At 42.2% G+C, this 20,498-nt stretch overlaps 2 protein-coding genes across 3 annotated transcripts; both read left to right on the top strand.

Annotated features, from left to right (window-relative positions):
• Positions 1–837: 837 nt before the first annotated feature.
• On the top strand, positions 838–6,416 carry LOC104259588 (keratin, type I cytoskeletal 17). Its single transcript, XM_059830267.1, has 8 exons — positions 838–1,578; positions 2,338–2,420; positions 2,873–3,029; positions 3,675–3,836; positions 4,210–4,335; positions 4,567–4,793; positions 5,580–5,935; positions 6,391–6,416. The coding sequence occupies exons 1-8, from the start codon at positions 838–840 to the stop codon at positions 6,414–6,416; spliced, it is 1,878 nt and encodes a 625-aa protein (XP_059686250.1).
• A 5,357-nt stretch (positions 6,417–11,773) lies between these two features.
• On the top strand, positions 11,774–15,348 carry LOC132319501 (keratin, type I cytoskeletal 14-like). Of its 2 annotated transcripts, none has more exons than XM_059830459.1 (8): positions 11,774–12,268; positions 13,063–13,145; positions 13,336–13,492; positions 13,688–13,849; positions 14,213–14,338; positions 14,434–14,660; positions 14,815–14,906; positions 15,329–15,348. In XM_059830459.1, exons 1-8 carry the CDS (start codon positions 11,774–11,776, stop codon positions 15,346–15,348), a joined length of 1,362 nt encoding a protein of 453 aa, XP_059686442.1. The 2 variants fall into 2 exon arrangements, with proteins under 2 accessions (XP_059686442.1, XP_059686443.1); XM_059830460.1 differs by having other exon boundaries at positions 14,815–14,844; positions 15,327–15,348.
• The last annotated feature ends 5,150 nt before the right edge of the window (positions 15,349–20,498 follow it).

A 20,498-nucleotide genomic window follows, 5' to 3' on the forward strand; every position in this document is an offset into this window, starting at 1 on the left:
TTAGCTATCTAGTGTGCTGTCCTATCACTTTCTTCACAAAGGAAGGATTTTGATTTTTAAGTAAGAATCCCACTGCATTGCTTGAAATAGACTTCTCATATAAATAAATATGTTCTCTAAGTGATGGCAGGGACACACAAGTTGGACAATCTAAATAGACAAGTTATACAGTCCTATTAATAAAACTCTTGCGCTGTCATGCATAGTGAGAAAAAGAATATAAGCAGTGTAGAAGATCTTAAATGCATAAAATATGAAAGAGTAAAAGAGAACAGTAGTCTTTTACAAGAGCAGCTACAAAAATCTTAGCAAAGAAAGTAGATTAATAATTAAACAAGTAAATGCGCAGTCTAACATGAGAGATTTGAGCCTCATCTTCTTTCTTTTAGGGAACTGAGAACAAAAATTCTCTCTGTATAGTTCCATCAGGTACACATTATCTCAGCACTAGCTTCAACAGGATCCTGTATAAAGCATCCTTTCCATCATAAAGCAGACCCAGGCTGCAAGACGCAAAAGTCTACCTATTCCAGAAAAAGCTAAGTGAAAAGAATTCCACCCAAAATAAATGAAATGTTTGGTCTTAAACAAATGCCATAAACCCAGCAATGGGCTAGATTGCCTGAGATATCAGCACAAAAATATTGTTCAGCAAATTATTCTTGGCACAAACAACAAGGTTGGTAAATGCCCTGGGAGAAGGAAACACCCTGATGGTGACACCCACTGTCAAAAGTATAAATAGAGAGAGCTGGGGATGAAAATTTGCAGTCCTGAATCTTATCAGGCTGTGCACCTAAATTTGGGATTGTGGTTAGACGCTTACCTGCTGTCACTATGAGCTGTGGCACTAAGTCTTCGACTAGTACCACTAGAATTAGCAGTGTTGGTGGTGGTAGTGGTGGTGGTGGAGGGGGTAGCAGCTCTGGAGTACGTAAGTCTGGTGGATACTCCTCGGTGTCCACTAGAAAATACACCTCTTCTGGAGGAAGCGGAGGCTTTTCTGGGAGAAGCTTTGGTGGAGGAATTTCCAGGAACAGCTATGGAGGGGGCTTTAGCAGTGGCAGTTGTGGAAGGATTAGCCGCAGTAGCTATGGTGGGAGAATGAGTGGTGGTAGTTATGGAGGAGGAATGAGCTGTGGAAGTATGGGAGGAGGATTTGGATCAGGTGGGGGTGGTTTTGGGGGAATGGGAGGTGGTTATGGAGCTGGCCTCTGTGGAGGTGGTTTTGGTGGTGGTGGATATAGTGGAGGTGGATTTAGTGGCTTTGGGGGTAGTGGCGGCTTTGGTGGTGGCAGCTTTGGTGGTGGCAGCTTTGGTGGTGGTGGCGGCTATGGTGGAGGTAGTTTTGGTGGAGTGGGGTTTGGTGAAGATGCCGGCTTGCTCTCCACAAATGAAAAGTTGACCATGCAGAACCTTAACGATCGCCTGGCTTCTTACTTGGATCAAGTGCGACGCTTGGAGGATGAAAACACTCAGCTTGAACACCTGATCAGGGAATGGTATAAAAATCATGGTCCCACTTCTACCAAGGACTACAGCCAATATTACAGAACAATTGAAGAGCTGCAAAACCAGGTATGATGTCATTTGACTAACTTTGAACAGATTCTCATTAGAATGGCACTTGCCTCCTGCAGCACAATATCCCTATTTGGAGTGATATATTCCCTCCTTTGTTGTATCCATTGAGCAGACTGGTATGGTGACAAAGCCTGACTACCAGTTTTTCTCTGTTGTGGGTGATATGCGTATTCTGGCATGCTTGTGTTTGGCGCAGGTAGCACTGTTTGGTGCAATGGAAGATCATTACTAGTGCACCCATTATGGGGCCTGTCCAGTGCTCCCTTCAATGCTGTGCTCTTGCTTGTTAGTTCCTCACTCTCTTGAACAGGAGATATAATAGTTGCTTGCTTATGTTGTGCTACTAGTGGCATATTAATTGCATCTTTTTGTGAAGGATGGGCCAACATGTGCATTTAGTCTAGTTCTAGCCCTCAGCCATTTAATAGTCCCATATCTCCTCCATGAATATAGTTGTTGCCAAATGCAATGGTAATTATGCTTTCCCACTGTTCTTGGAATATGAGTTTATTTAGTTATTCCTTCCAACAAGGTATTACGTTTTTAATGGATATTTGTAAACCAAAATTGACAGCAAAGGCACGGCAAGCAATAAACTCTTCTCTCTACGTATAGCTCCTGCAGCGCTAGTCAGGCTTGACATTACCATTGAGATATTCTGAAATGTGTTTCTGCACAGGTATTTCTTCCCTCTATCTGTGTGTCAGACAGAAAAGACAACTGACCAAATAACATCTGCCCTCTCCCTTTCAGATTGTTTCTTCAAATGTGGACCTTAACAAGATCCTTCTTGACATTGACAACACCAGAATGACTGTGGATGACTTCAGATTGAAGTAAGTCTTTCCCTTCCTGTCTCATTCCATCTTGCCTCCCTTTATCCACCATGAGTTCATAATGCCAATTAATCTTTATAGATGCTCTAGCCTTAGTGACAGACTATGGAATTGTTGGGAAAAGCATTCTGACAATGATTTTGTGTTAGTCTTTCATTATTATTTTTCCCCAGCCAAGTTATTGAAGAGTGCCATTTAAAGGACTACATTCCAAGTTTCTCAATCCTTGCACGTAGATTTATAAGCATAATCCTTGTCATATAAATCTCATAGAGAGAAATTCTGCTGAAGTCAAACAAACCTATTGGAGATGGAAAGAGAATTATGTCCTTTCTTTAAAGAACTGAGCAATGGGATTAAAGACCAAAGATGCACTGACTGGGAGCTGTTCATAATCAAGAAAACAAAGAGGTCTGGCAGCACTTTTACTATCTTTCTTGTCTGTCCTTTAGGTATGAAACTGAATATACTCTCCACCAGAGTGTAGCAAGTGACATTAATGGATTACGTCCACTTTTGGATCAACTGACTCTAGCCAGATCTGACTTGGAGACACAGTTTGAATCCCTAAAAGAGGAATTGATCTATCTTAAGAAGAACCATGAAGAGGTAAGTTTCCCCACACTTTAAAATAATAACTAATGAAAACTCAACACTTGGAGAATTTCCTGGGGATTTCTTCCACTAGCAGTAACCAGATTTTGGCCACTGGCCTTGATCATCCAACTTGACACAATCTGGCTTTGATTTTCAGGTGTGTGTAGCATCCATGGCTGCCCGAAACTGATGTAATAAGGCACCCAGGTCAACATGTGGCAAAATGAGATCAGGGAAATGAATGGCTTTCAGTACAAACTACAAGTTTGCTGCTGAACTCATGGAAGGAAAATTGGCTAGAATATAGGGAGGAGTCAAAAGAAAATATTTATACTATCTGCAGTGCTATCTCCCATTGAGAAGAAAAATACGTAAAAGGATTTTCACAAAGAGCATGCTGCGTAGAAGTCCTTACAACCCTGAGGAGAAAATGTCAGCGTCAGTGTGTATGTGGTGCCTGGCTATTCTTCACTGTAAAGTTTGGCTTAGGAATGGCAGAATTGTTCCCCTTCACGACAAGGGTAGATGAGGCCCCCTTTGCAGGAGCGATACGGCTGTGTGAGGATTCATGTCCCTTTTTTTCCCTTTGAAACAATGACATTTCTCCTTACCTTGACCCTTTGAGAACCTGGTGGATTTTTTTGTGTTTTTTTTCAGGAAATGAAAGGACTGCAAACACAATCTGGTGGTGATGTCAATGTGGAGGTCAATGCTACTCCTGGCATTAATTTGATGGAAAAATTAAATGAAATGCGTTGTGAATACGAACGGCTTATTGAGAACAACCGGAAAGAGGTGGAAAGCTGGTATGAAACCAAGGTAAAGCACAGGGGGGTTTCGGTTACTAAATCTTTCACAAAGAACTGGACCTATTTCCATCCAGCAGAGGAAAGGCAACTTATCATGTATTATTTAAGGGACATTAACTTTCAATGACTTTAAGCAGTTTACTGTAACAGGTCAGTTCTGGAGTATTAAGGTTATGCGGTAAAGCATGTAGAATCTCTGTGTTCCAGTAGCAAGGTGAATTACACAGAGTGAGTTAGCTGAGTGGCATGTGGGAAATATGCATAGTCAGTCTACATGGCATCTTTCTTTATTCTTATTAATTACTTTCTCAATGCTTTTATGATAACCCCACAATGTTTTCTTATTATCAGAAATGCCTCAATTTTGTATGTGAATTTTTCAGATGGAAGAAGTTAATCAACAAGTCCACTCAAGTGGCCAGGAGATACAATCAAGCAACCAACAGATCTCTGAGCTGAGACGTGAATATCAAAGCCTGGAAATTGAGCTGCAGTCGCAAATCAGCATGGTAAGTAAAGGTATTTGCTTCTGCTTCACCTGTGACACAGGCTTTATGTGTCACTAGAATGAAAGAATGGTTACAGCTAGAAAGTACTCCATCTGTAGAGAATGGGATACTGGATTACTTATCTTCAAAGATATGCTTTTTTCTGGTTTGTGAAGTTCTCCAATTTTTCCACAAAAATGAGTTAAACTTGCCACATTCCCATAAACACCGTATTTTGTTTTCCATTTGCAGGTAGACTCTTTGCAGTGCAACTTGGAAGACACAGAACGTCGCTATAACATGCAGCTGCAGCAGATCCAGGGTATGATCGGCCCCTTGGAGGAGGAGCTGGCCAGCATCCGCTGTGAGATGGAGAGTCAGAATGAAGAGTACAAGATGCTCCTGGGCATCAAGACCCGCCTGGAACAGGAGATTGCTCAGTACCGAGCACTGCTTGAGGAAGGGCAGCAAGACCTTGTGTATGTAAACCGACAAAAGAACACAGCATTATGTGAAACCCAGGGTTGCTAGACTAGTCACAAAGACAGGAAATTAACAGTCTAGGTTTGCAAAAGAGATTTCGTACTGAAATGAGGCTAATTCAGCTATCTTGACCAATCGCCTCCCAGGTTTGAGGTACGATACATTTCTTGACAAACCTGTTCAGAATATAAATAATGTGAGGAAAAATTAATGCAGAAATTCTGAACTACCGATTTGGGGCTGGACAGGGAAACCCTTGTACACAGCCTTACCTTTACCCCGGTTCCAGAAAAGGCCAGGAACCGAGCAGACAGAAGTCACGTTGGAAAACACTGTAAGCAGAAAAATGACCATAGTTTTCCAAACCTTCATAAAAGTCTCAGTGTGCAATTCTCTGAAAGTTCAAGCTTTTGGTTTCCCTTATGCAGTGAGCCTGCTTCTGCTTGTAAGTAGTGCCTGAAAGCACAGCTAAAGCTTCATTTTCTGCCTTTCCAATTTGGAGCGCAGTGACACCATATACTGATAAAGCAGCAATGCTAAATCTTACAAGAAATATCTGAGCAGAATGTGGGAAAAGCAAAAATTCTTGCATTCAAGCTGAAATTGAAAGGGAGGTTGATTTTTGGCACTGCATCAGTTGTCTTGCTGATCTGTGCTAGGTTCTAGAAAGGAGAAGTACAGACAAGAGAAGTGCAGGCTTCCATGCACTAGCTGTAGATAGATTTCCTTCTGAGATCAAAAATGCACTTGATTGACTTTTTTTCTCCTTTCTTTCTTTGCAGAATGCCAGCCGGAGGAATGGGAGGAATGGGAGGAAGCATGGGAGGTGGTAGAATAGGAAGTGGTGGCTATTCTTCTGGAGGAGGAAGAGGAGGAGGAGGTGGTAGCATGAGTGGTGGATATGGAGGTAGTGGCATTTCCTCCGGCAGTGGAATGGGAGGAGGAATGGGAGGAGGAAGTTGTGGAGGAGGAATGGGAGGAGGAAGCGGAGGAATAGGAGGGGGAAGCGGCGGTGGATGCAGCAGTATTGTTGGAGGAGGAGGAGGTGGAGGAAGGATCTCAGGAGGTGTCAGCAGTTCCCACTCCTACTCTTCATCTTCCCAGTCTCAGTCCTGCAGGACTGGTGGTGAAAGCCAAGGTGAGAATTGTTGTCTGGGCACACTGTTCTCTCAGTCCCATCCTTACTAATTTATACACTGAATCAACATACACTTCCAGAGGTAAAAGTACCGAGGATAAACTAAAACTTCTGGAAAGTGTTAGATTGACTTTTATTAAAAATTCTTTTCTATTTGTGTGCAAAGGATCAACTCTGCTTAAGAAACACACAGTCAATTTCTATTCAATTTTTTGGATGACATCAGCTAATCATGTAGTTAAAACCCCAGCTGATTTTCTTCATCTGTCTCATTCTTTGCAGAACATCATAAATACCACTGCTTTTGTACCATGCTGAAGTTTTCTTTTATGCTTTTGGAATGCTTATGGTCACCTATCGCATAATCAAGCTTCTTTTCTGTCTGATAAATACTGGTGCCTCAGAGATTCAGTGCCAGTACAGAAGAAATTAATGCTTTCTTTATTTCTAAACAGGGTATGGAAGAAAATCTTTTGACTAAGTATATTGAGGACCCCACAGTGCAAGACCTTTCAAACAGAAATTGGCCCAAATCCTCTACATTCCCCATGCTCCTGAGGAAAGACAGATGCTCTTAACAGTGTCTCAACGTTGCTGATGCCATCTATCCGAAAAGGCCCATCAGAGCTACTCAGATGGGCCACTGCCCACCTGCTGTGCATGCTACGCGCTGCTTCTGCCCAGAATGCTTTGTGGCTTCAATCATTGGCACTCGAGCTCCTTGCTTTACAGATTCAACCTGTTTGTTACTTGGTTCTTCTGTATCAGGAAAATGTCGCTAATAAAACTTCATTTCTGTCTGATGCAACCAGAATCCCGTGTGTAGGTTTTCTTCCATTCTGTAGGTGTAAACACTTAAAAAGAAAATACAAAGCCATGCCAACACATGCCTCCAGGTAGAAAAGTTGGTAATACATTACAGTCGTTGATAATGAAATTTAGAGTTAAAGCACAATTTCTGCGCATTCAGGGCAGATCATAATCTTGGAGCATCCTGGGCTGTGCCTTTGCTTTTTAATAACGTGCCAGATACTCCTGAGGAGCTGATCTCTAAGCCTCAATAGCAGTTGAATATCAGCCCAGGACAGACTGCAGAATCTCAGCACTGTATGAATGCTAATAAAGTTGGCATGAAAGGAGTGCCCACCCAGCCCTGACACAAAGAAACACGAATGATTACAGAACCATGATTGTAAAATGAAAGGAATGTTTGTGATTGACAAAAACTTAACTGATGCTCATTGGTTTAAACTGGAAATGCACAAACTAGGGATCTGTTTTTGAACAGACAAGAAAAAGAAGTTAAAAGGAAATAGAATTTATACGATCTTTACGAAGTTCTCCATAAAACGTCAATACTAACATCAATATTTGCCTTCTACCTGTGACAAATGAAGTACATGTGAAAGTACCTGGAATGTTTACTTTTGGATATAGGAAGATCTGTACTGTGAAGAAAATTAACATAAACTCTTTCAGCCACTTCCAACTGTTACTTAAAAACATTCCTGACTACAGTTTGGAAAAAATTTGATTGCTTGGCTGCTGCGACAGCTCGGAGCAACTCAACAAACAAATAATCAGAAAGCACTCTCTTGTTATTAGCTATCTTTTGGGAGTTGCATTTGCTTCTGTCCAGCTTTTTTATACACTTTTTTCAGTCATTATTTCAAAGAAATTATGGAATAGCTTTCTCCAGTGATTGGGACAGCTTGGTTCATGAAAACAAACAGTAGCTTGTTTCGTTAAAGCCCACCGCCACGGATAAAACCCATTTCCAGAGACTTAGTTGAAAAAAACAGCTTTGCCTTCTGGAGACTAACAAATTCAGAGATCAAAGGAAATGAAATGTCTTGTCCTAGGCCTTTCAGAGCGGTCTCCTGAGCACTTTTGAGGAATCTCAGGAATGTCTGTGTGGTATTTTGGAGGACAGAGGGCTGCCAAAGTAGGCAGATCATAAACCACAGCTTTATTAATTTTAATGAGAAGTTAGCTTCTGAATTCCTCAGACTTGTTTGAAAGTCTTAGTCCATTGTACAGCTACCACCTAGACACCACAGAACAGATGTCAACTATAGGCTGTGCAGCTTGCAAGTAAACCCAGCAGTGGAAAACCTGGACAGGAACATGAAGTACTAGCGCCTGCCCAGCACACCCGTCCGCCTGAGGCAGGTTCAGCTCACACAGCTGTTTGCAGAAGGCTCTGTCGTAACCCCGGCCAAGACAGGATGTCTATGGTGACCTAAGTTTTAAGAACATGCACACAGTGGCCCGAGCTCCAAAGGCTAGCAGAGTATCCTGGGCAAGTGAGGGACCAAAATTACCCTGAGTCTGCACAAGTGAAGGGTACATTTAACATGTACATGAAGCTGCAGGCTTAGCTGCTGAGGCCGGGCTGGGTGCTCAGGGAGTGGCCTCTACTGGTGAATAGAGACTCAGAGAAAATTTGGTTTTTGTGGAAGAGGAGCTAGCACTGCTGCTTAGAGGCAAAACACGGCGATGCACAAGGGTGTGGATCAGAGAATAGATGCAAAATTAATTTCCAGAAACACAGCCTACATTGCCATGCAAACTTTCTCAACACTTGGAAACCATGCAGGGAAACAGAAATACTTGACCTACACCAAACCAAAGTCTGTATTTGTTTGTGTTGTGCTTGCATGAACTAGGTTTTGCAGACTTGTTAAACAAACTTTGTGCTACGCAAATATTTCCAGTGACACATGACAGGAAGAATGAGATTCTAGTAATGCAGATTTCTATTTCTTTCTTTTAGATACTTGGACTAGACGCATTGTCTAGAAAGAGATGTGATGTTCATAGTAAATGGTATGTGGATTATCTCAAAGTAATCAACTGTGCTTATGCCAGAGCCCTCTAGAGGGTACTATACTGTTACCTCTTGCACCTTACATGTTAAAACTACCTCCACAGATGTCAATCTAGACTTTAACTTAACCTTTAAAGAGTATTTATTTTCCTGTCTCGTAATTACCTTGCTGCCCAACAGGCACTAAGTGCTACACATCATATGATGCAGTTCAGAAGCGGTTAAAACAGGCAGAATGCAGACAGCACCTAGTAAGAGACCCAGTTTGAGGGAATGAAGGATTTTCAGGAGAAGGTCACTGGTATGAGAGGGGAATAAGGAATCTCACTATATCTTGAACAAAGACTGAGGAAAACCCTGTGGAGCTAGGCAGTGAGAAGGTTTGGATGAATGGAATACAGCTGGGGTCTTCCATGGAGAACTATGAAATCTGGGGATATGTCCCCCTGAAGGCTGTAGCCTCAGAGATGATTCTCCATTCAATATACAGAAGATCAAAATGAAGAACATAATTAATTCCACTGTATCAGTCTAGGGCACGTGGATACCCTGGGCTGAATTTTGAGTGCTATAACTTTGATGACCCCATCTCAAAAATAGCACAATAGAGCTGGAAAAGATCCAGGGAATGGTGGAAAAGGTATAGAAAGAACTTCTGCATGTGTACTCAATAGCATCCTAGAGTGTTTCAGCCCCAGAAGGAGGCACATCATGACCTAAGATATGACAGCATTCTCTCTAAACACAGCAGTATGCAAAATCACAACTGACATGAAGATGTTTCTAATTAAAGTTAGTTGACAAAAAGTCATAATTTTGTAGATTTTTTCATTATTCAGTTTCACTTTAAGTTCATAATTTTGTTTCTCTCTTAAGGAGTATTTCACACACATTGAAGTCCCTTTCCTTTTGGGGTCAGAGCTAAGACCTCTAGGTTCTCTGGGAGCCACTGGCAGTACCTACAAGGACATGCCTTTAGGCAGCTGAATTCAAGCTCTGGGACTCAGCACCTCATGTTTATATCTCATCACATATTAAGCCTCTAAAGACCAAGCACTTTTACAGATAGCAGATAACATTCTAGTGGTAACAGTTCACAGCCCTCCCCTTCCAATTCAACAATATTTTGTTGACAAGCGTTTCTTATCATCCTTATGAGAAAAGAAGAAAATTAGATACGTGGATATACAAAAGCCTATTGTAAAATCATAAACCTATTAAAAAAACCCAAACCAGAAGACTCTACAAGAACATGGCTTCACCCAGGTTGAAGCTGTACTATTTTGAAGTCTTTGTCTGTTGGTTCTCAGCGGCACAGTGGGAGCAGGAATCTTGTTTGTAAGCACTTTCTTTGCGCTTGTGCGGCTCCAGAGACAGGCAGGTAGGAATGCTGTTTCACTGGGTGTTTGAGAAGCTGAATGGCAGCAGCTGCATGCCAAGAGCAAAGCACAGTCGAAGGGTGCTCCTGTTCAGGCCTTCAGCCCCAGCTCTTTTTACATCCATGGGGTGCATACAGGCACAGTGTCTTCAAATTCAAACAATCCTACTCCCTCCTCTGATACGTACCTGCATGAGTAAGGTGACTCAATCCCTTCTCACTCTTCTTTCGCTAATTTTAATGAGTTTATTTCTTCTGTAATATGGAATGTCTTCCTAAAATTCCTCTAGGTTGAATTCACTTTCCCTCACTGTGGATAAGCTGATTTTGAGGTGGTAATTCACAGGAGGTTCCACCAGCTCCTTGTGCTTCCTTTGTACGAGGCAAATGACTCTTCTGTAGGAGTTGCAGTGCCAATATTTAATGCACAGCTGGAAACCCGAGAATTTGTTTCTGTTCAAAGCTTTTCTCAGTTTCGTAGAAGCTTGATTAATAAGGATGGCAAAAGCAACTCACTGAACATCCCATATTGCATAGGCAGTGGAAAAAAATACACAATTGTTTCTTACTCAGTGTTTCATGTTGCAAGATATTCTCTCACCGTTGGCAAACACAATTCACTGTAACGAGTTCAGATAATGATTATATTTGTTCAGATCTAATCTTTGGCACTGTATCTTTTCATCAAACTTTTTTCCTACTGTGTTATGTAATCCAAGGACATATTCTGAGAAATGGCTATTTTTAATATGATTATGAAAATATGAAATATCAGAAATTTCTCCTCTCAATATCCTCTGAGTCCATTTAAAACAGCTAAAAAAAATTAATGTCTGTTTGATAGGAAAATATTTAATATGTTTTCCCTTGCAAAATACTACTTTTGTGGCTGTCACCCAGTTTTCTTCAACAAGAAAAATGACTGAAATCACCATCCTGCACTTTCAGAAGAAGTTAAATACCACCAGACCTTCCTCAATATAAGCAGTGACAAAAGAGTAAAAAAATCAGGGTAAAGTTCTCTTCTGTAACAGACATGGGAATGCAGTTTTAAAAATTAATAATTTATTTCAGTAAATTAAAGTAGATTTCTAAATAGCTAAAGCAACTTTTGAATAAATCAATGAATGAAAAGTCCCTTGGAGGCTGCTAGTCTTACGAATCATTGTCTGATCACAGGAGGAAGACAAAAGCTGAAATACTGAATTTCGCCACACAGAAGACTGAAGGAGACAGACAACCAAGGCGGAGCCTTCATTAACTCCTATTACTAGCGATATATTGCCAGATTAATAGAAGCTATGAGATATTATATTATCCAACAAAATATCCAACAAAGAGCCACCCACATAAAATTATAGTGCATGCTTTGTGTGAATCAACACAGACATACTTGAACAGAAAGGTAATGCGTTTTACTTACCTCAGACAAAATTTCCTTAGCACATCACTTTCGGCATGAGCGCTAAGGCTGGCAAACTTCATGGGAAGCTGGACTGCCTTACAGGTGACACCCACCCAACAAGGTATAAATAGCCACCAGTGAGGGCAGAAGGCTGCAGTTTGATTTTCTGTATCAAGCTGTGCGGCGGGCTTTGCATTTGGGGCTGGATATCTGATTGCTTCCACCATGAGCTGCAGCATCAAGAGAACATCCAGTACCTCCTACAGGAGCGGTGGAGGTGGAGGCACCTGTGGTGGCAGTAGTGGCAGGAGTTCCTCCGTCTCCTGCAGGCGATATGCCTCCTCTGTGATAGGCGGTGGGAGCTATGGCGGGGGAGCGTGCAGCATTGGCTACGGAGGGGGCATGAGCGCTGGCAGCCTGGCTGGTGGCTTTGGTGGAGGCCTGGGAGGAGGCTTTGGTGGTGGCCTGGGAGGAGGCTTTAGTGGTGGTTTTGCGGGAGGCTTTGGTGCTGGGGGGGACATCCTTCTGAGCGGCAATGAGAAGGTCACCATGCAGAACCTCAATGACCGCCTGGCTACTTACCTGGACAAAGTACGAAGGCTGGAGGAAGAAAATGCTCAGCTCGAGCACCACATCCGGGAGTGGTACAGGAAACAAGCTCCCTCTGCTTCCAAGGACTACAGCTCCTACTACCAGACCATCGAACAGCTCCAAAATCAGGTAGGATAGCCCCGACCAACATGGCTCCATCTCCCGCACGCTATTCTGCTTTGTAAGGGCTCCCTCCTTCCCTCTAGCACTGGCTCTGAAGGGGTGGGAGGGGGCTACTGGACGGCCTTGCTGGTGGTACCGCAGGCAGAAACCTGCTGAGCTGCACCTCCCATCTCCTGGGTAAGCAAACCCCCACGCCACCCCACAAGCGAAAGGGGTGTGCTCTGGGGGCACAGCCCGAGGCATCAAGGAGTGCTCCACCTGGCCCAAACATGCTGGTGCACGTAACTGAAGTCCCACGTTGTGCAGGTGGCTCCAAACCAGGCCTGTGTGGTTTCCAGTCCTTCCCTCTGCTCCCATCCAGTTCAGCTGGATGGAGCACAAAGCCAAAGCACCTGGACCGCAAGAGCTGAACTCCCTTTGTCTCTGCACACTCCTACATATACCAGCTGGAAGAACCAAGGCCTTCTCTTACAATCATCTTACATCGGTACAAAATAATAGAGTAAAGAGACCGTGAAGAAGCACATTGCAGGAAAAGAGCGGAATACATTCCTCAGGACACATGGAGAACTCTCTCTAACTTAAGGAAGAGAAGCAAAGAGTAGGGATTTGGGAGGATGCTCTGTGATAGCCCGAGTTTCCTTGAAAAGTAAATTTGGAGCTTTATGCTCTCACATGGCCCCTGCATTACTGCAGGAAACAATTCCAAGACACGCAACAAAGTCCTACCAAAGCTGCTTTCTTCTTGTTCTGGATGCCTAGAACACAGAAAGACTCCTATCCAACTTCCCCTTTTGCAGATCATTTCTGCCACTGTGGACAATAACAGACTGCTTCTGGACATTGATAACAGCAAGATGACTGCTGATGACTTCCGAATGAAGTGAGTACCTCTCTGTGAACCCTGCATGTCTTTCAAACCCTGCTTATAATCTCAGGAGGCAAGGCAGCACTGCCCCGAGTGGTGTTACTGAGTCTTCATGTTTTATTGGGATACTGAGCTTGGAAAGATGTGCTGTTGACTGTCATCATCTCATTTCCCCATTTCTCTCTCTCTCTTGTCTGTGGCAAAGGTATGAGAATGAGCTGGTCATCCGTCAGACTGTGGAGGCTGATATTAATGGCTTGAGAAATCTCCTGGATGACCTGACTCTGGTTAGATCTTCACTGGAATCCGAGCTAGAGTCCCTGAAGGATGAGCTGATTGCTCTTAAGAGAAACCATGAAGAGGTACGATCCAATGCTAAATAGCATGGACAAGACATAGTCCTTGTATTCTTCAGCATTCACAACCTTACATATCAAGTAATTTCAGCCTTATGTCATGTGATTGTCATTCCTGTGTACCTTGATACTGCTGTGCCCACTGTCCCCAGCACAAGAAATGACCTGTGCTCTTTGTTTCTCTCTTTGGACTCTCTGCAGGAAACGAGACAGCTGCAGTCTCAAACTGGTGGCGACGTGAGCGTGGAGGTCAATGCTGCCCCTGGCGAAGACTTGACAAAGATACTGAACGACCTGAGAAATGAATATGAGCAGATCATTGAGAAGAACCGCAGGGAGGTTGAGCAGTGGTATGAAGTCAAGGTACGTAGCAATGCACAAGGTGGAGTCTCCTCCTGTGGGAAAACCCAGACACCCTGGTACTGGGCATGCAATGCCTTTGGCTAAAAGGAGGAAGCTGCTCACCTGCACCTCCCTTGCACATCTAGGGAATGGGAAGGAAAGAGCTGCTGGGGAAAGACTGTGGTGGCAGAGGGCCGGCAGGCCAGGTCTGGTGTGCATTGGTGGGTGGAATGTTGGGATCTACGGATCAATGACTAGGCTGTCCTCGATGAGGACAGGATGAAAGGGAGAGGCTCCCTGGCTATCTTAGTTCCCAGTCAGCAAATCTGCTCCCTGAGGGGATTTTCTCACTCAGAAAGCGTGTTTGGGGTTTGACTCCTGCAGATTGAAGAAGTCAATCGGCAGGTCACTTCCAGCAGCCAGGACATCCAGACAAGCAGCCACCAGCTCACTGAATTGAGACGTGAAATGCAGAACCTGGAGATCGAACTGCAGGCGCAGCTCAGCACGGTACGTGGGGCAGGATGGCCAAGCGCCCTTCCCTCCTCGGAATGGGCAGGGAGGGGGAGAGCTCTGGTCCTGAACACCTGCATTTGCACTTCCAGAAAAACTCTCTGGAAAACTCCTTGGCAGAAACCGAATCTCGCTACAGCTGCCTGCTGCAACAAATCCAAGGGCAGATTAACTCTGTAGAGGAGGAGCTGGCCAGCATCCGCTGTGAGATGGAGAGTCAGAACCAGGAGTACAAGATGCTCCTGGGTATCAAGACCCGCCTGGAACAGGAGATTGCTCAGTACCGGGCACTGCTGCAGGAGGGACAGCAAGACATTGCGTATGTATTCCATATTATAGCAAGGGAATAAAATAAATCCTTGTGTACTTAATTGTAAATAGAGACTTCTTGTCCATGAAGCTACATCAACATCTTTTTTGACTGAATATCCAGTGTTTTTTTGGTGAATTAATTAATTACTCGCCTTTTACAGTGCCTCCCAAGGAGCTTTCCAAGGAGGTGGAAAATTCTCCCATTCATATTCTTCTACTTCCTATTCTCATTCCCAGTGTGGGGATATGACAGGTAAGACAACACTTTGTAAGGATATTTTTATTAGTGGGTTACATCTATACCAATGATTACAACATATTTTGTCAGAAAAAAGTTTTGTATTTCGGGCTGGGCAAGATTCCCAGGTCCAGTAGCCCAGGAGTGAGAGAACCTCACTGACTCTGTCACAGAGGAATCAGGGTTTAAAATACAGTAAGTCTTGCCCTTCCCTCACCTAAATATAAAACACACATTATAAACTTTATAGGATGCGATATGCTTTTTTGTTCATTGGAATAAAAAAAAATACAGTTCTGAGAAAGTGCCTAGGGTATTGCTGGGCTTGGAGCCTCTGAGCTTCTCTTGCTAACACAGCATGTTAGGTGAAAGAATTCAGTTCAGCATGAAAGATCAGATTTCTCCTTAAGGCAATGATTTGCTCTGTCTTCACACAGGACAGTCAAGAGTGTGCTAGAGCAATAGCAGTGACACTGGCATCCTCCAACTAAGAGGCATTGAACATGGACAACAAGAGACTGAACCAAGCACTTCTGCAGCACAACTGATGCAACTGGAACAATTTGGAAGGAGTGCCTGGTCCCCTGTCTCATCACCCCTTCTTCGATTCTGCAGTGCTTGTCTTACTCATCTTTGTCAACTCATTCTTTGTTTAAGGGCTTAAATTCAGCTGATAACACTGCCTCTAATAAAACTTTACTTCTGCAATGCAATAGAAACAATGTGTCTGAGAAATTTAATTTAACAAAATTTGAACCAGTATTTATCAAGCTAACCAATCAAATACAGGTTGTCCTATCATACTTTGTAACATAGTCTTGGAACAATCTATTTTTCACTAAGAAAATGGACACCATGCCAAGATAATATCACTGAGTAAAAGGACATGTCACTAGTTCTGAGCATGGCTGTATGAAGGCTGTATGAAGTGTGACATCTTCCAAGCTCTGCCTATGGGAACTGTGAGTCAGGTGAAACTGTCAGAACTCTCTGCCCAAAAGCAAAAGGTATAAGGTTGAAAACAGAAATCCATTCCTGACACAACTGTTGTTCTTCCTGTGAAATTACAAACCATTTACCATTTTGTTTTCTAACGACCACTAACAAATTGCTTTCTGGCCCTTTGCCTTGCTGCTTTTTACTAAAGACACTCTGAATGATGTGAGTGAAAGGAGAAAGAATATACCAATAATGGGTAACTCTTTGAAGGCTATTTAATTAACTGTTAATGTACTAAACTGTGCTCAGTGCCACTACTATTACTCATCTGAGTCCATTAATCCTTGGCTTTACTCAGCTCATCATAGCTAGAGCTCCTGTGGGAAGGTATGACTCAGTATAGGTTGTTCCAGTACGTATGGGTTTCCTGACATCAAGTGTTTCTACACCTTTGACTACGCAAAGAATTACGTATTGCTAACTTTTCTTAGGAAATACAGCCAACAAGGCAATGTGCCTGTTTCCTTCAGTGTCACACACCAAAAACATACCTATGTTTTATGATAGAAATTTCAGTTTAAATACCAATATAATACCAAGAACCCAATTTTCGTCACTACGCTCAACTGGCTGATACTATGCCTTAAGAGCAATGAGAGATACATTTCATCCACTGAAAGTATTTTCTATACTTTATTTTTTTGCTTAAGAAGATAAAATATGCAATAAAATTGGAGATGAGAGGGCAATACTACATTAGAACAGCTATTTTATACATATTTTGCTTTCTGAAGATCACAGTGAAGCCCCTTTTCAATCTATAACTGTGTGCATCAGATGCACAAAATCAGCCACGTTTCATTCAATTACAAGTGCCTGTTGTTCCCTTCTCCACTTACTAAATCTGGTCTTTAGTATTTGCTGTTTCATTTAAGACTAAGGGTATTGTTCTGTTAGGGTAATGAAATAAAAGGTTTTCTCATCATAAACAACTTGCAAGAGTATTATTTAGGTTAGGTCTTCTTTCAGTAATCATGTGGCTTGGCTCTGCCATCGCAATATCGTAACTGCAGTCTGAAGTATCCACAAAGAAGAGATACTTCCTATCATGTTGAAAAACTGGGTTTCCAAATAGACTTTTTTCAGTCCAGCATCAGGAATTTGTATGAATAGAAGCCCTTCTCCAAAGAAAAAGAAGCTCATTTCAGGTTTTAACAGCATAGAAAGTGATGTAAAGCAAATGCAAACATGACTTTCATCTCCAAAGGCTGCCAGAATTCATTCAAGTCTTAGCTGTAGTTACAACATAGCCAAAACAGCTTAAGAAGACATCTTTTTTGAGGCAGGATTACGGAAACTTGAGCTACAGTTAGTGTACATAAATAAGCACTGAAAGGTTATTTTGCTGCCTTCTAATCTTCCAGAAGCACAGAGAAGTATCAGAATGATTAAAAATAGTCTTCCACATCCAGCGACCTCAAGGGAACACCAGAGCTGCAGTATGTCTTTCCCCATTTCTGAACTAATTTGTAAGAGTGTAAAGTCTTTGGACATAGCACTATGAAGAGTCTCAGGTTAAATCTGCAAAACCAAAGCTATGCAAAATCTTTAGACTGAAAGGAATGGACGCACTGCAAAACTGCCAGTCACTGCATCAGGATTAGGTCACTGGTGGAGTCCTCCTGCCTTTTGCGTATCACCACTGATTCACACGAGACACTAACCTCCACCTAAGTATGGGGCAAGCGCTGTCCTGGGGAAAGGCATGGAACATGCCGTAAGCACGCCAAAAGCACAGCATGCTTCACTGCCTCCATCTAAGGCTGGCAGATGCTCCAGAAACCTTGTAATGTGTTCCAGCAGGTATCCTGATACCACTGTCTGCTCCTGGCACTCACTTCACTTCATCCATGGTTCTTAGAAAAAGCGATACAATTGCTTATCGTTCTGAAAAGATCTACAGGAAAGAAAAAGAAGGGCTTTGGCAGGGAGGAATTTAGAATTCAATTAGTTAACATCATTGATAATAACAGCATATTGTAGCAGGTAGAGAGAAAGAGAACAGAAAGGATTGCTACACTGGAAGAGCTTAATTTCTCTTGGGAATTATTTTTAAACTTTTCCTTTTTCAGTGGCAGGAAGGACTACTGCATAACAATTTAGATAGACTGTAGAATTAAAATAGCTCACATTTAATAGGATTTTCTGCAGGTCTACACATGTGCAAGGTATAAGGGTCCATCCCAGGGAGTCACATAAGAGAAAAATAATAGAATCTGGGGACATGGAAATAGTTTGTCTCTGAAGAAACTGAAGAAATGCACAGGTGAGTGATGCTGAAGGGTGATGGGCAACAGATGAGGAATGCACAGATGGAGTTCCTGATGAAACTCATGGGAGTAGCACTCTTCTTACCAAGACCACAGTTGACTCATCTGTTGTAGAACAATTAATTACCAGTAATTGTTTCTGAGGTTGTCCTCTCCCTCTTGTGTGACTAAAGACATATATCCAGTAATGGTGTCATAGCTTCTGTGAAAACCACTGACTGCTTTTGGGTTTTTTGCCAATTTGGAGTATTTGTTTGTAGCTCTGCATTCAATTTCACCAGTGAGTAAAGAGCATTTGGAAAGGCTTCATATCAAACAAACTTTTCTGATATACAGAGGTTCATAAGGTGCATTATGAGCAAAAAGTCTTCCAGGGGAAGATACGATTTCAAAGCTCTAACAGTCTCTTCAGAAAATGTCTGACCTTTTTCTGCCATCGCAAGGATTACGACTGTTAATGGCACCTTAAAAGACCTGGCTCTTTTGGCTTGTGAAGTAAATCGGTATGTCCAAATTGACTCACAACAGCCATCTCAGGCCAAAGAGCTGTGTCCACAGGATGGTGGGCCAAAAATGCATAGGAGACATGGAAATACCCATGAATTACAGAATAGAAAGTCTAAAGTTTAAGTCTTTGTGATACAGTTACAGCAGTAAGCATAGCTAGATCAGCTATTCAAAAAAAAAGAAGAAACTGACAGACAGAGAGAAGGTTGATGGTATGAAATTACAGCATTGGGAAATGTTTGGAATTGTTGGGTCAGATGATATGATGCAACAATGCCGAGAAGGAGATGTAAAATCAACACCTCTGGCATTAATGCCTATCAGCAATAAACATCTCATAGGGAAGAATAAAGGTGCATTTCAACAACCTAATGAGGAAAATATGACTAAGGAATCACACCCTGTGAGAAAATAATCTTTATTTTTTAATAATGATGACTCAGTTTCAATAATATATGCAAAGCGACTGGTTCTGATGCACAGATAATTAGAAAGCTACCAATAAAAAAATGATCATAACTATGAAGATCAAAGTTTTACATTATCTTCAGCATATCTATGAAAATGTGTGTAGGGGTATCACGAAAGAGGGTAAATGGCTTTCCATGATTCTTCAGTCAGCCATAACACGCATTAGTAACTTTTATGGGTCTCATAATTGTTGTGGCTGAGGGAGAAAATGTTGCTCCAGCCACAACTGCAGGCTGTGTATAAGTAAGATCGTAAATGAAGAAACCAAGAATGAAATGAACTAGCAATTTTTAACTTCCAAATAGAGATGAATTCCCATCAAAGTTTAACTCTCACATAAAGAGGCCCCTTGTCTTTCAGGCTTAAAATTTATGTTTTCCAAAAGTCATTTAAAGGCAAAATTTAATTTCCAAAGAAGGGTTCATCACATCCTGTTCTCTTACAGAAATGCTGCAATTGTGCAGCAGTGTTAAAGACCTCTGCAGTGTTAGACAAAAGATAGAAGGCAAGGGGTATCTAAAGGGTCATCACAGCTGAGTCTCTACTATACGAGGATAAAATCCCTACCATGAGTTGATCAAGGTCCATCTCAAAACTTTTTCTCTTTTCCACCCAAAGCTCCCGCAATGGAAGCACCTTCCAGACCCTTATGCCTCCCATAGATTATGCCCTTTCCTATGTTGACAACAGCATTGTCCTTGATTTTAAATAGCCCTGGTATCTCCTTCCTCAAGAGCAAGCTGATAATCATCTCAGCCTCCATTTTGCTAAGTTGAAAAGATGAATCCTGTTGCTCTCCTCTCCCAAGACAGAGTCAGTGATGCCTTACAGATTCTACACATCTATTTCAGTTTAAAGCAATCTTTGAGTGACTGGAATTTTGCACAAAATTTTAAAACATCACAACTTTAAAATTACATCATTGCATGTCCATCGCTCTGTGCAAGACATAGGATTATTTCCTGGAAGTGATACTACCAGCGTTTGGTGAAAACAGAAATATCATTGCTTCTTCAAAGGTTATTCTATTGAGATTTACCACTAAGCATTCTGAAAGACAGTACCCACGATGAGCTTTCTTTGTAGGGAAGGACCTAAATTCTTAGAGATTCTGTTTCCAAAAGTGTCAGTTACTGGCAGTTCTGCAGGCAAAATGAGACAAGACTCACGCGCAGGGTGCCTGAGTTCATATTTCTTCAACTCTGAAATTAAAACAGGGTAACTAGGTGGTGCTTTCACCACCTGTTTTCAGGACAAAAAAAAGACTACAAAGAGCAAAGAGGAACTATTAAATGAGTCTCACTCACTAAGTAGCCAGCAACCTGCTATCTGAAACAAAATCTAACACACAGCCACCCAC

Source organism: Gavia stellata, chromosome 28, assembly GCF_030936135.1.
Source record: "Gavia stellata isolate bGavSte3 chromosome 28, bGavSte3.hap2, whole genome shotgun sequence".
NCBI lineage: Eukaryota > Metazoa > Chordata > Aves > Gaviiformes > Gaviidae > Gavia > Gavia stellata.